The 14,770-nt window shown below is 49.8% G+C and overlaps 1 protein-coding gene across 5 annotated transcripts in view; it reads left to right on the top strand.

Annotated features, from left to right (window-relative positions):
- The window catches only part of tbc1d4 (TBC1 domain family, member 4), a 45,214-nt gene that overhangs the window by 16,864 nt on the left and 13,580 nt on the right, over positions 1–14,770 (top strand). For 2 of the 5 annotated variants that reach the window (XM_064311933.1, XM_064311932.1), the window contains exons 2-12: positions 2,300–2,736; positions 3,211–3,349; positions 4,392–4,481; positions 5,048–5,152; positions 6,422–6,554; positions 6,888–6,979; positions 7,192–7,302; positions 8,888–9,013; positions 9,500–9,550; positions 11,892–12,103; positions 12,945–13,091. In XM_064311933.1, the coding sequence (XP_064168003.1) occupies positions 2,300–2,736; positions 3,211–3,349; positions 4,392–4,481; positions 5,048–5,152; positions 6,422–6,554; positions 6,888–6,979; positions 7,192–7,302; positions 8,888–9,013; positions 9,500–9,550; positions 11,892–12,103; positions 12,945–13,091 (1,643 nt within the window). Of the gene's footprint in view, positions 1–2,299; positions 2,737–3,210; positions 3,350–4,391; positions 4,482–5,047; positions 5,153–6,421; positions 6,555–6,887; positions 6,980–7,191; positions 7,303–8,887; positions 9,014–9,499; positions 9,551–10,887; positions 11,201–11,891; positions 12,104–12,944; positions 13,092–14,770 lie in introns of those variants that run through there. The other 3 variants (XM_064311935.1, XM_064311934.1, XM_064311936.1) reach the window with 2 other exon arrangements.

The raw sequence follows: 14,770 nt of genomic DNA, 5'->3' as shown, positions 1-14,770 counted from the left end.
GGTGCATCGATTGGCTTGTTTTTCACTTTCTCCAGCGCCTTGCTGTAAATGTGTCAGAGACAGGCCGGTGGCATTACCTTCGTATCTCACGGCTCAGAGCTGGGAATCTCAGGCCTGGAGCTGAACCGGCTGAATGGGATCGCCCGCTTTCAGGGGAACATTCTCCAGGCTTTTCCCGGGAATGTGGGGATCATGTAGAAAATGGCGTGATCATTGCAAAAGCGTGCAAGCAGCTCCGTTAAATGGAGGAGCCCCTCAATTTTGTTTTTCTTGCTGTGCACACAAGTGGTAATTCATTATTTAAACTTTCTTTTTTTTTAAATAACTGTTTGACAGAAGAAAGCCTGTGTTTTGTAAGCCCGGGCTCATGAGCTCATGAGTGCTCAGTAGACAGACCGTGTTCGGTCCCAGATTTACTCCTTTCTCAGGAGAGAGTCAAGGCCGGGGGAAACAGATGCACCAGTGTCTCCAGAAATGGGCTGGGGCTCAGCTGACTGAGTAGTGCATTATCTTGCAAATCATTTGCATAATCTTTTTTTCAGAAAAGGAGAAAAATGTCTAGTTATCACGAGGTTTGAGGTGGAAAATGAATATACATTGGAAAGGCAATTTTTTGTTACTCAGAAATGGCAGAAACTGGAAAATAATAGCCATGGTGGTTTGTATTATGATGCCAGTAGGATATAACTGTGAAATTTTGCCTTTGGGTTCATGGTGTATAACAGGGGCACTTCAGAAAAGCGTGCTTCCAGATGTGTGGAACTATTTTCTTCCCTGCGTTGCATTGCATTACAGTCCCCTGGCAGACACTCATAGCCAGACCAACTGAAGAACTTAGAACTGTTGGTCTAAGAAATACAAAAGTGGGATATTACCAGGACACAGAAGACCCATTTACTATCAATATGTGTAAAGTTCACCAAACAAACCAGCAATTAATGCTGGTGAACAAAAGTACACAATGGTGCTAACATATCTGCACGCATATCTACAAGCACAACAGCCACCGGGGATTGTGGGCCCCATGAAAAGATCTCGCATCAGACCCCACCGTCCCCGGAAAATGTGTTCTAACATTTTTTGGGGGCCCCTGTCAGTCAGGGCCCTTGGAATTGTCCTAAATACCCCCCCCACCCCACCACCACCAGTTATGGCACCTCTGCCTGCAAGACTATTAATACTAATGATGCCTTTCACTCAGTTGTCTTATTCCTGTGCCAGAAAGCAAATATGTCTTCAAGTGGAAAGTTTTCTGTGTTTGACATTGCCTTTGGGTGCAGAGCACTGTGTGTTTTGTTAAGTTGTGTTTATTCCCTGATATTTGACTGATCAAGAGGTCAGAGCCCTTTAATAAGACTGACATTTCTCAAGGATACATTCGGACCACCTGCGTTGCTAATGCATCATTTAGAGTCGATCAGCTGTTGAGTGGGTCAGGGTTAGGGTGAGCGTGGGTTGTGCTCAGATTTTCATTTCGTCAGAGACGACGGTAAACTTCTGAGTTTTGGGAGGCACACAGAGACGGAGCTGAAAAGCTACCATCAGCTTTTGTAGTGCTATAAAAGTAGTTGTTATATAGGCTAAATTGTAAATAGCAAAGGTCCAAGTATGGAGCCCTGTGGTACGCCTTTGTTTATTTCCAGGAAGTTGCACTGTGTTTCATTTGGCTCTATGCCTTGCATTTTTCTCGATAAATAGTTGTGAAACTAATTTTGTCATCCTGCTTTTGTGGTGTAATCAGGCTCCCAGTTTGTTCGTTAGCTCCATGCTCCTCAGAGTCCCGCGGATCCGCTTACCTCCCGGGTCCCGACAGCGCAATCTGAGCGCGCTCCTGGCTCACACCTCGATTCTCTCTCACGAGCCCCGTCGCCTCCATCCCGCCGAGATAGGCTTCCTCACTGTCGTGTGCTTTTCAGCACTTTCTGCCAGAAAAGAAAATAAACGTTAAAATCATGTCATGTTTATTACCGCCTTTGAGTTGGAATGTGTTTCCTGAGGTAATGGCATGGTTGCTCAGGTTGATTGGCACATGAATGTTCACTAAGTATTGCTCTTGGTGGGGATGCTTCCATTCCTACCTGTGCACATGGAAATGTGTACTATCTATTTATTCCGAAGGTGCAAACATTGCATTTCGGCATTGTCAGTAACCCTTGTGCAGTTACCATGATCCTTCATTTGGAGTTAAGGTGTTAATTTCCCCTTCGTGGCTAATGATTGAGCCCGGCGATAGAGCCGCACAGTGGGGTGGAAACGGAGCGTTAAACGGGCCTAATTAATTCTGTGGCTTTTCCCCCAGGTGCCCGAGGTGATCAGCAGCATCAGGCAGGTGTCCAAGTCGGCGCTGAAGGAGGAGTCCAAGCCCAAGCAGGAGGCCGAGGAGGCCTTCTACAACTCGCAGAAGTACGAGGTGCTGTACTGCGGCAAGGTGACCGTGGCGCACAAGCGGGTGCCGTCCACCCTGGTGGACGACTGCATCGACAAGTTCCGGCAGCACGAGGCGGAGCAGAGGCGGCCGCGCCCGCTCAACGGCCAGCGAGGCTCCGCCCACACGCCCATCGACTTCCTCCTGGGGGACGACCCCCTCAGCCCCGTCCTCGCGACCTGCCTGGAGCCCGAGATCCTGGGACCGGTGGAGAGCGCTGACGGCCCGAGCCTGGGGAGCATCCGGGCGGGTTTCCCAGAATGCATCCTGGAGGACTCCGGGTTCGAGGAGCAGCAGGAGTTTCGCACCAGGTTTGTTTTTACTCAAGTTTTTTTTAAGCAAGGGGTCCTAATGATACCTAGCACATTAGCCCTGCAGACCACATAGCTTTACACAAGCCTTGTACAAAGATGTACAAGTTTAAGGTTTGCCAGTGCAATCTGTATAGCATTGAAAGCAGCCTGCATGTATGACATTGATTGAGGGGGCAGAGGTGTAAAGGACTGTGTCATCAACATTGAAATTACTAATTTTTCTAGCAATTTAATTTATATTATTATATTAATTTATATAAATTGTAAATACCAATGGTCCAAGTATGGAGCCCTGTGGTACCCCTTTGTTTATTTCCAGAAACTTAGACTGTGTTCCTTCTGCCACTATGGCTTGCATTCTGTCCAATAAGTAATTGTAAAACCAATTTAGTTCCTCGTCATCAAAACCAGCGTATTTAATAAGATTTTGGAGCGCTTGAGATAAATGGAAGCTGTGAAATGCTGTTTCAGGTGCAACAGCCTGGCGGGCGGGCTGCAGCGGAGGCAGCGGGAGGGGCCGCTGAAGGCCCCCCCCCGGAGGAGGCACGCCAGCGCTCCCAGCCACGTCCAGCCCACTGATGCGGATAAAAACCGCACCATGCTCTTCCAGGTACCGCCTCGCACGCCTCCCCTCCGGCCATCAGTCAGGGGTTTGGGGAAAGCTCTGCGTCGGCCTGTGGAGACGTCGGCTGTAAAAAGTTCATTAATCTGACGAGACGTGTGGCACGGTCTGTAGGGCAGCCGCATGCAAGACCACCCCCCCCCCCGACTTTGGATGGGGGTTTCATTCCATGGCATGTTCTGTGCTGTGATGCCTTCTCTATCTTATCTTTATCTGGATAAAGCAAAACATGAAATAAGGACAGCCTGTCTGTGGACCATTTATTTGGTATGCATGGGTGTTCTCTGCGATTCATCTTCAAACTTCAAGGTCTCGTCAAAGGCTTATAAACAAACTACTTTGTAAACTCTGAGAATGACCTATAGTTCCTGTGTAACTCCATGTCCAATTACTGTGGAATAAAATACTGTAGATTTATGAAGCGGTTTTTCTTGGCACGCAGTTAGAGGTAGTTTGATGAAGGAGGGCACTGTAATTTGCGTTAGCCATGATTGTGCAGATGGAATGTTTCTATGGCGATGTTGGGCATTTGTTATTGAAGCATCTCTTTCCCGTGGAATTTGCGCTGGCTCTGAATCGTTGGCACGTCTCATGGCAATCTTTGGAAGCTGTCATTCTGCAAGCTTCTGCTGTTTGTGTGGTTTCCCGCTGCAGAAAAGGCATTCCACAAACTGAGTACCATGACCATCGAGCCCCCGCTATGTGTCGATTCTTATTCTCAGTAATAAGAATAGCCTTGTAAGAAGTGTGCTATGGAGCTAATGAGCCGTGTTCCAGTTGCAGCACCGTTGGTGTTATTATGTGTGCTCACGGAGCTAACTTAGCAAGGCTGCCGTTGGCAGAGATGGTTTCCCTGTAGTTACCAGAGAACTCTTCTGTCCAGCTTTCGTAACCTTGATTATGTTTGTGTGTTTGGACAGAAAGGAGCTGCAGAAAGCGCTGGGAGATGTCTCCGTTTTTTTTCCTTCTCTGGTCTTCCTTGTGATCAGTGGTTAGTAGAGCTGCTAACGATCTCCATTTTGTGTCGTAGGTTGGGCGCTTTGAAGTCAACCTCATTAGCCCCGACTCCAAGTCGGTGGTGCTGGAGAAGAATTTCAAGGACATTTCTTCCTGCTCGCAGGTACGTGTCTGTGCTGTGCGGCGTGTTTTCTTTCCTGCGCTGTGTAAAGTCGCTGGGCCTCGTCCCAGTTCCCCGCGGCACGGCTTCCCGCAGGTTTAATGTTTAATGCTGTGACCTTCCTGACTTAAGGAGTGGTGTTCTGGGCCTTTTGTCAAAATTGGTTGTGCAACATTTCCAAGCGCTCGCTATTTAACTTTGAGTCGCAGCGAGAGGGAGAGAGCGCAAACAAGCTTAACAAGCACACACAAGCAAACAGTCGCCTTGGCAAAGAGAAACATTTCATTCAGAGTTTTTTTTTAAATTATTATATTTATTTTTTTTAAATCCAGTTAGTCAATATTTTCTCTTTTGAAGCCCTGCGTGAATCATGTACAGTTCTAGTGCTGCATCTGATTGGTTCTCCTTACAGTGGGTTGGTTCTTTCACCCCGTCTGCAGTTTCTATGCAGCTGCCTGTAAGAGTAGACCAACCCCCCCCCCAACCCTAACCCTAACCCCCCCCCACTCCCCACACCTTCCTCCAGAGTCTTACGGTCGTTTCCCGGTCCTCTTTCCTCTGATGCTCAGGGCATTAAGCAGACGGACCATTTCGGGTTTGTCTGTCGCGACCCCGCAGAGACGGGGTCCAGCCAGTACGTGTGCTACGTGTTCCAGTGCGCTAGTGAGTCCCTGGTGAGTATACACCCCCCCCCACCCCCCCGGCAGGTAAACCCCCACCCCAGCGTTCTGCTCGCATCGCGGCTGAGGTGGAAAAAATCAGTTGGTTTTTTCATAAATATCTTATTGCTGTCCATTTATGTGACCATATATTATTCAGAGCAATGTTTTAGCAGTGACATTGGGAACATGTCTTTCTATCATTTCATTTGGGTAAGCATCGTAATGAAGTAAAACAGATTTTTAACGCTATATTGAAGACGATGTTAGTGGCCTGTCTCTTGGCGACGTTACGGATAACACATGCGTGGCTCGTGCTGGTACCCTGCACAGTTGTTTGCAAGGTGTCCCATTGGAGTTTTAGCTATGGTTGGTCATTAAGGATGACATACTTTTGCCATTGGTTGAATGTCACACCGGTGACCTCAGCAAACACTAAAGCTCTTTGAGGATAAGGCTGTGTTTAAAATGAGCTCTTTCAACCTTGAATCACCTGCGAGATGCCCACTCAGCATTAATGTACTCAACTATGTCAATCTGGAAATCAGTATGTGACGCTGAGGCAGAGGGAAGAGTCTCGCCAGTAGGTGTGGCGGCTGTTTTTATCGTTCTCTCCAAACTGGTTTTGTCTGTTGTGCAGTTTCCGTGTTAGCAGGCTGTCTGGTACGTCCCTCATCTGTCTGAACAACCCATCATTTCGGCTGCTGCTGTCACAGGAATTCCACCGCTGCTCTGTTCAAATCTGTTTTGTTTATTAACTGCATATTCCCCAGGGTATTTCAGTAGTTATGGAGAATGTGAAATATATGTGCATATCGTCAATTTGACTGCAGTTGTACAAATGGTGTTTTGAGGACAGCGAGAGATATTCAAATTTGCAGAGCAATGACTGTGAATGCTTTCATTTTATGACAGCGAGTAGTTTGAATGAGGGGAAAATTTTTATATGATATTTTTAAATGATGTGGTTTGAAGAACAGGTGATGTCTGAGTGATTTGGTTTGATGAAGAGGACGTGTTTGAATGATATCGTTTGAAGAGGAGGTGTTTGAATGGTATGGTTTAATGAAGAAGACATGGTTGAATAATGCGGTTTTAGGACGAGGAGGTGTTTGAATGATGTGTTTGAAGAGGAGGTTGAGGTTTACTCTTGTTGTGTTTGGGCAGGTGGATGAGGTGATGCTCACTCTTAGTGTCTCTGTACAGGTGGATGAGGTGATGCTCACTCTTAGTGTCTCTGTACAGGTGGATGAGGTGATGCTCACTCTTAGTGTCTCTGTACAGGTGGATGAGGTGATGCTCACTCTGAAACAGGCCTTCAGCACAGCAGCAGCTCTGCAGAGCGCTAAGACTCAGGTGAAGCTGTGTGAGGCCTGCCCCATGCACGACCTGCACAAGCTGTGTGAGCGCATCGAAGGTACGCCCCCCCCCCCCCCCGGTGCACCCCCACCCCCCCGGCCCCCCCCCCCCAAGCAAAACGCTCATCTTGCAGCTCTACAGCCACTCAGCCAACACTTCTATCCACACATTTACAGCGTATCATATTATACACCTGGATATTCTGCATACCGAAGAAATTCAGGTTAACTACCCTACGCAGGATTACAACAACAGTGTATGAGCCCAGTTCCCTACCCATTATACTGCACTGCCAACCCTTACAGGCTATCACAGCCCAGCCACTGGACAGTTTATGACAAGCTGCCCCCCCCCCCCCATGACTGATCAGAACTTGTGTCTTTGCCCTCAGGCCTCTACCCCCCCAGGGCAAAGCTCTCGATCCAGCGGCATCTCTCCCAGCTGTCTGACAACGAGCAGGCGGACATTTTTGAGCGGGTTCAGGTGAGGTCACCTCCTCTGGCAGAACGTGCGGCTCGTGCCAAGAACAGCAACACAAAGGTGTGGCAAAGAGAACGCGGTGTTCTGAACCGCTCGCTTCCCTAGCGACTGTCAGCTGCCCTGGAGAGGGACTGCAGCGCGATGAGCCCTAAGATAAATAATAATGAAGAAAAGAAACCAGGCCTTGCTGACCGTCTTTCCTCCGCGTGTTTTAGAGAATGAAGCCGGGCTCGGACCAGGAGGAGAACGAGCTGGTCATCCTGCAGCTGAGGCAGCTGTGCGAGAGCAAACAGAAAACACACCTGCACATCGGGGAGATGCCGCAGGTAACGCTTACCTGGGTGGGACCCGTCTGTGTCCCCGTGTGAATGAATTAACGAATGAATGAATGAATGAATGAATCCTTGCATTTATATAGCACTTTCCCAAAAGCTCAAAGTGCTTTACAGTGATGAGTGGGAACTCACCTCACCCACCACCAATGTGTAGCACCCACCTGGGTGATGCACGGCAGCCATTTTGCACCAGAACTCTCACCACCCATTAGCTCAGGTGGAGAGGGAGAGAACATTTTTAGCCAATTAAATCAGGGGATGATTAGGTGGCAAGTTTGAGAGAGCCAGGTTGGGAATGTAGCCAGGACACCGGGGATCCCCTTACCCGTGTACCCCCACGCCCCCCCAGTGGTGTCGTTATTCAGAAGAGGCAGAAGGGCCCAGCTGAAGAGAGTGTAACGCCAGGGGGCAGCGTAGTGGGGGGATGTTTGGGTACGCCCATCGCGGTTTGAGCTGAAGGTGGTGCGGTGAGACCACGCCCCTCTCGCCAGTGAACGCTACGGGGACATGGTGACAGTCACAAGGCCTCGTGCTGCGACTCCGGAGAGCGTCTGAAGAGGGAGAGCCTGGAGAGATAGCCCTTGGCCTCCCTCCTCCCTTTGAAGCACATCCAGACTCATTCATGCTTATCTCAACTGATAAAGTTGACACAGAGGGACCATCAGAATGAGATTATCGTACTTCAGGAAAGAGATTGTAGCAAAACCTCTGTGTGTGTGTGTGTGTGTGTTGCACTTGTTGTACGTCGCTCTGGATAAGCGTCTGCTAAGTGCCTATAATGTAATGTAATGTAATGCACGCACGTGTGTGTTTGTGCACCTGTGTGTGTGTGTGTGTGTGTGTGTGTGTGTGTGTGCACGCACGCACGTGTGTGTGTGTGCGCCTGTGCGTGTGTGTGTGTGTGTGTGTGTGTGTGTGTGTGTGTGTGTGTGTGTGTGTGTGTGTGTGTGTGGCCGTGTGTGTGTGAGTGTATATGTGTGTATGCGTGTGCGCCTGTGTGCGTGTGCGTGTGTGTGTGCGCCTGTGTGCGTGTGCGTGTGTGTGTGTGTGGTGTGTGTGTGTGTGTGTGGCGTGCACGCACGCACGTGTGTGTTTGTGCGCCTGTGTGTGTGTGTGTGTGTGTGTGTGTGAGTGTGTGTGTGCGTGCACGCACGCACGTGTGTGTTGTGCGCCTGTGTGTGTGTGTGTGTGTGGTGTGTGTGTGTGTGTGTGTGTGTGTGTGTGTGTGTGTGTGTGTGTGTGTGTGTGTGTGTGTGTGTGTGTGTGTGTGTGTGTGTGTTGTGGTGTGTGTGTGTGTGTGTGCGTGTGCACGCACGTGTGTGTTTGTGCACCTGTGTGTGTGTGAGTGTGTATGTGTGTATGAGTGTGTATGTGTGTGTGAGTGTGTATGTGTGCTTGTGTGCATGCTTGTGTGAAAATCTGCAGGACTGTTTTCACATGTATTGTAAGTACTGTAATGTCTCAGAGGAATTTGCTACATTGTGTTAGAATTAACCTGCCACCCCTCCCCCCCCGTCTGCCCGTTCCCGTCCCCACTCCCCACCCCCCCCCCGTCTGTCCATTACGCCCCCCCCAGACGCACAGCGTCCCGAATAACAGCACTTCAGAGAGCAGCACGAGCGCGGGCCGCTTCACGCTGGACGTCCTGAAGAACAAGGCCAGGAGCTCCCTCACCAGCTCCCTGGAGAACATCTTCTCTAGGGTCAGTCTGCCCGTCAGCGTGTCCTCACAGGGATCTCCTGTTTATGATCCCGATGAGTCAATAATGCCACACAGTCTTTAAGAATATCAGAGACCCCCCCCGAGCCGCCTGTGTGTGTTTGTGTTTGTGAATAATATCCGTCAGTGGAGAAGGTTAAAGCTCTTAAGAGTACATGTAAAAACAGGACCTCCTGTGTTTTAGTTTAGTGCAGTCCTCCCACAGACCCTCCACATTTAAAGAACTGCACTTGTGTTCATTAGGGGCACAGAGAAGCACAAATTATAGAAAGCACAAATTACTGTCACTGAGTAAATATTTTAGAATGCATTATTGTGATTTGCTTAGTGATCTGTTGATTCCATAACTGTGCATACTTAAGGTGTAGCTCTTGGAGTGGTGTCTGCGTGTGACTTCCAGGTAGTGGTATGTTCCTGGAAAGCAGCCTTGCGGGGCGGGGTGTGTTTTAACAGCGGGCTCTGTTTGCAGGGGGCCAGCCGGATGCGGGGCCGTTTGGGGAGCATGGGCAGCGCTGAGAGGGTGAGTATGAGGGCGACTCGTTCCCCCGACGGGCCCCCGACAGGACCCTGAAAGAGTTACGCCTGTGTCACCAGAGTGTGAACGCGGGGCCTGCCCAGAACCGGGCGGTGTGTGTGTGTGTGTGCGTGTGTGCGTGTGTGTGTACTGTCACTGCACGTGACTGTGCTGCGTGTCCCGGGCGGTGTGTGTGTGTACTGTCACTGCACGTGACTGTGCTGTGTGTCCCGGGCGGTGTGTGTGTGTACTGTCACTGCGCGTGACTGTGCTGTGTGTCCCGGGCGGTGTGTGTGTGTGTGTGTGTGTGTGTGTGTGTGTGTGTACTGTCACTGCACGTGACTGTGCTGTGTGTCCCGGTTTTCTGCGAAATCGCACGGCGCGGATCACGCGGACGAGCGGCGTTCTCGCGCGGTGGCGGTCCAGCTCTCTCCCGGCCTCGTGGGTGTGCCGCCTGGGCAAACGCGCGGTGGCACTGGGGGTTGGCAGACGGGCCGTGCCATGCTGTGTGCCCCCTGGGAGCCGCGGTCACCCTCACTAGGGTGCGGAATGTGGGGGGCGAGTGAGATGGGAGGCCTCTGTCCCGGGCTCCCGAGGGACGGGGTCGGGGGGGGTCGGGGGGGGTCAGGGGGGGTCAGAAATCAGCACTGCGCTCCTGACAGGCATTTCACACGGCCCTGCTACTACCCCCAGAGTCTGTCTGCTCTCCTTCTAAAGGGAAACATACACATGAAGGCTCTCCTGCTCTCACCTCTGGGGGTATGCCGCTTAATCACAGTCTCTTCTGCGGGCTGAAATCTGTGGTGGCTGGTGGTCATAAAAGTTTGTTTTCACACTCCAGATACCTTTCGGAGTGTGAAAACCAGTTCCTTTTGAAACGTAGTTATTACTAGGAAGCACACTGAGCACTTATTTTTCTTATGAGATAACCCAGCAGTAGCCTATTTTGGAGAAGGAACCAATAGACGGCCTAGAGACGACCAATAATATTGTCTGACGTGGCAATATCGAGCCACATATCAAACCTAATTTTAAAGATGCTTTTTGGATTTTAGACACTCGCTCTTCCGCATTTGGTATGCAAGTTCCTGTGCGTGTGTCTATTTACCAACACTTTGTGTTGCGGTCTACATACGTAAGTGTTGCATTTTCTTCCTCCGTAAGCACTAAATAACATCCAAAGCCGTTTGTTTATGTTTGAGATCACACTATTGCATGAAGCATTGTTGTTGTTGTTGTTAATTCTCTGTAATCAGTGCCATCCTGGTCTGCCCCGGGCAGAGTGCTGACTGTGCTGGCGGGATGCTGTCTGAGGCTGCCACAGGAAGTGAGCGCTTGCGTTTGCTTCTTCCTGTGGCAGTTTGGAGCTGACTAATGAAAACAGCGCACCAGGGCATTGTCCACGGGACAGGAAACGGTTCGCAGGGGGGGACAGGAAACAGGGCTCTGGGATGGCGGAGAAACGGCTCTTCCTATTGGCCGTTGGGTAAACAGCCGGAGTGGCAGGAGGGTCCGTGCCCACAGCGCGTGCCGACGACAGTCACGGGACACAGCCGTTAGCACACAACAGCCTGAGCAGCCCGAGCGCAGCGGGGCTGGGTTTACTGCAGGGTCTGCTCTGTGCACAATGCGGACACACGGCCTGTGCTTTTGAAGGTAGCGCAATTTGCAGTTAAATCTGGAGCTAGATTTGGATTGGGTTCGGAGTTACATCGGGATTGGGTTTGGAGTTAGGTCTGGTTTAGGTGTTGAGTTAGATGTGGAATGGGTTCAGAGTTGAATCTGGTTTGGGTGTAGGGTTGAATCTGATTTGGAGTTGGAATTGGACGTGAATCAAGTGTCGAGTTAGACCTGGATTGGGTTTGGAGTTGAATCTGGATTGGGTTCGGAGTTGAATCTGGATTGGGTTCGGAGTTGAATCTGGATTGGGTTCGGAGTTGAATCTGGATTGGGTTCGGAGTTGAATCTGGATTGGGTTCGGAGTTGAATCTGGATTGGGTTTAGAGTTAGATCTGCATTGGGTTTAGAGTTAGATCTGCATTGGGTTTAGAGTTAGATCTGGATTGGGTTTAGAGTTTAATCTGGATTGGTTTTAGAGTTAGATCTGGATTGGGTTTAGAGTTAGATCTGGATTGGGTTTGGAGATGAATCTGTTTAGGAGTTGGAATTGGAAATTAGTTAAGTGTTGAGTTTGATCTGGTTAGAGTTTGAGGGTTGTGTGTGGATGTGTTTGTGACGCTGGGTGACTGCAGCGTTGTCTCTGTTAATAAATAGTTGAAAGTACGGGCGTGACGGTGTGACTGAGTCGTGCGGTCGGCCCTAAAGCTGTGCGCGTTTGCGTCCGCAGCACGACTACTCTCCCGGGGACTCCCCGCCGGGCACGCCCCCGAGCTCCTTCGCCGAGGAAGACTCCGACGTTCCACAGTTCCGCCGCCGGGCTCACACCTTCAGCCACCTGCCGGTGAAGAAGCGCATCTCCTTCAGCGAGCCGCAGACCCACGGCACCAAGGCCCCGCTGCGCAGGCAGCAGTCTGTGGCCCCCGAGCTGCTGCAGAGCAGGTACTGCCCCACGACATCACTTCCTGTCGCTGAGCCGTCGCCCTGTCGTGCTGTAAATCTGTTTGTGTTGTATGGAGTTATCACGCCTGTCAGTCACCAGTCTTCTGTGCGTACTTGTTCCTTAAGGAAGTGAGAATAGTGCGCGGCCCCAGATCCCGGCTGGGGAAGGTCTAGGTGGAAGTGTTAAGTGTGTAGAGTCATGACTGCGTTCAGATTATTTAACAAGAGCCATGACATCTTTTATTTAAATGATAAAATTGCATTTTCTTTTAATTCTATTGATTGCATGACAACGCATTAAATAAAAGTTTGTGAAAGAGCACGTAAGCTTTGAAACGTTAAAAATTGTAAGGTCTGACAGTTAGTAGCATGTAAACTAACACTGATACTGAATATAAATCATGGCATGCTCTGTATTTTAAATTAACTGAGAGATTATGTGCGTAAAAAAGTTAAATCACATCATCAGCCAACACATACAGACATGTTTTTGTGCACTACGTAGAAGGAAACCTGTAAATCAAACTGACTGATTACAAAGGTAGCCTGTGTTCATCAGGAATATATTTTTCTCGTGTTGTTCTTTCGAAAAAGCATGGATATACCTCAGCATTACACTGATCTGCTTTTTATTTCCCCAAGATTCCCATTTCTCTTCAAAGTGACCGTGACACTTCCTGTTCATCGCCACTCGACACACTGCTCACTGTCCCGGCCCTGTGTTTGCACTTAAAAAAAAGAAAAGAGAAAATCCTGTGTTTATTTTGTTGTGGAACTGTGTGCGTGCGTGTTTGTGCGTGTGCGTGTGTGTGTGTGTGTGTTTTGGGTCACCTCCACCCAGCCCCGTCTTCTCGAGATCACGCAGTGTTTCAGTGAGCGAGACCGCCAGCCTCCCCTCCTCCTTCTCAACTCCCAATTTCCTGAAAAACTTTTACCAGGGGTCCCTGGGGTCCCTCAGCTCGCTAGCCGACAGCGGGACCCTCAAGAGGTGAGAGGGGGTTCCCCAAACCCCCGCCCCCGCCCTTGGGCCCATTTCCCCCCGTCCCGCTGAAATTTCAGAACGACGTCGATGAGACGCCAGCAATGCTCAGCGTGTTTTGTGTCACGACTTCTAATTCTGAACTAAAGTCCTCCTAATGCGCAGCGTTTATCGGCTTTCATAGTGGAAAACAAAACCTCCCTTTTTTATTTACCCTTTCTTGTTGTTTTTTTTTTTGTGTGAGCCAAAGGGAGCGCCAAAACTTCCTTTTCCTCTCGTATGACTTCCTTTAACTCTGGAGGAGGAGCCTGTAGATCTGCTGCTCGTCCCTGTAATCCCCACTGGACTAAATCTGCTGCTTGTCCCTGTAATCTCCACAGGACTAAATCTGCTGCTCGTCCCTGTAATCTCCACAGGACTAAATCTGCTGCTCGTCCCTGTAATCCCCACAGGACTAAATCTGCAGCTTGTCCCTGTAATCTCCCCAGGACTAAATCTGCTGCTTGTCCCTGTAATCCCCACAGGACTAAATCTGCAGCTCGTCCCTGTAATCCCCACTGGGCTAAATCTGCTGCTTGTCCCTGTAATCTCCACAGGACTAAATCTGCAGCTTATCCCTGTAATCCCCACTGGGCTCAGGGAACTTCCTTAACATGAACATTCCACTATGAAAAGGCAACATGCTTCGCTTCTGATCTAATGTTAGGATGTTTGGACTAACTTTCATCCAACGGCTTCTGAAATCTTCACACGTCCGTTCATTTGGTCATAATAACGTACTTATTCTTGTGCGGTAGAGCAGTATTGACTGTCTGAACCCTTATATACTAATGTTCATATTAATCCTTTTAGTGAGATGTAACTAAAGTAGCCCCTACCTCTTGGGCTGAAGATGGACCGGGTACTGGTAGCGTTCCGCTCTGTGAAGTGGCCCAGGGATTATTTTGTGTCGAGTCAAAGCTGGCGGGACAGAATCTGGGGCGCCGCACCTCGAGGGACGGAGACAGACGGAGGTGCCCCCGTGAGGCGTGTCTCCCTGGAGCCGCGGGGAAGGTCAAGCGGGACGAATGCACGTCTCTCTAAGCCAGAATGCTCCCACTCACAGTGCCCTTTCCCACAGCCCGGGACACCTGGGTAGCAGGGTTGCCCGGGGGCCTGTCGGGGAATCGGGGGAGGGGGCAAACCCGAAAAAGCACCGTGTGGGACCCTGAGAGGGCCCAGAGCAGCGGGAGCGAAACCGCAGGCCCGTCTGGGCTCTTTGTGTCACCGATTCTTGTGATTTACTCCTCTCAATTACTCACTGAGAGGGAAGCTTGGTCCGGCAGCAATGCAGAGGGTGTGCGTTTCAGCCCCGGATGGATTCGGCTGTATTTCATTCCACCTTAAGAGCCAACAGTGATGCAATAGAACCTTAAAGTTCTGTAATTCATTCCACCTTTAGAGCCAACAGTGAGACAATAGAACCTTAAAGTTCTTTAATTCATTCCACCTTAAGAGCCAACAGTGATGCAATAGAACCTTAAAGTTCTTTAATTCATTCCACCTTAAGAGCCAACAGTGATGCAATAGACTTAGTCTGTAATTCTCAAGGCGACGTGATGCAATGACCTAATTACACTAGAACAGCAGTGAGTAGACAAGTTCTGTAATCTTCCTTTGAGCACATGAGCATGAACCTAAGTTCTTAT

The sequence above is a fragment of the Anguilla rostrata genome, chromosome 15 (assembly GCF_018555375.3).
Source record: "Anguilla rostrata isolate EN2019 chromosome 15, ASM1855537v3, whole genome shotgun sequence".
Lineage (NCBI taxonomy): Eukaryota > Metazoa > Chordata > Actinopteri > Anguilliformes > Anguillidae > Anguilla > Anguilla rostrata.
The sequence above is the reverse complement of the archived record's forward strand: the minus strand, read 5'-3'. Positions and strand labels throughout refer to the sequence as shown.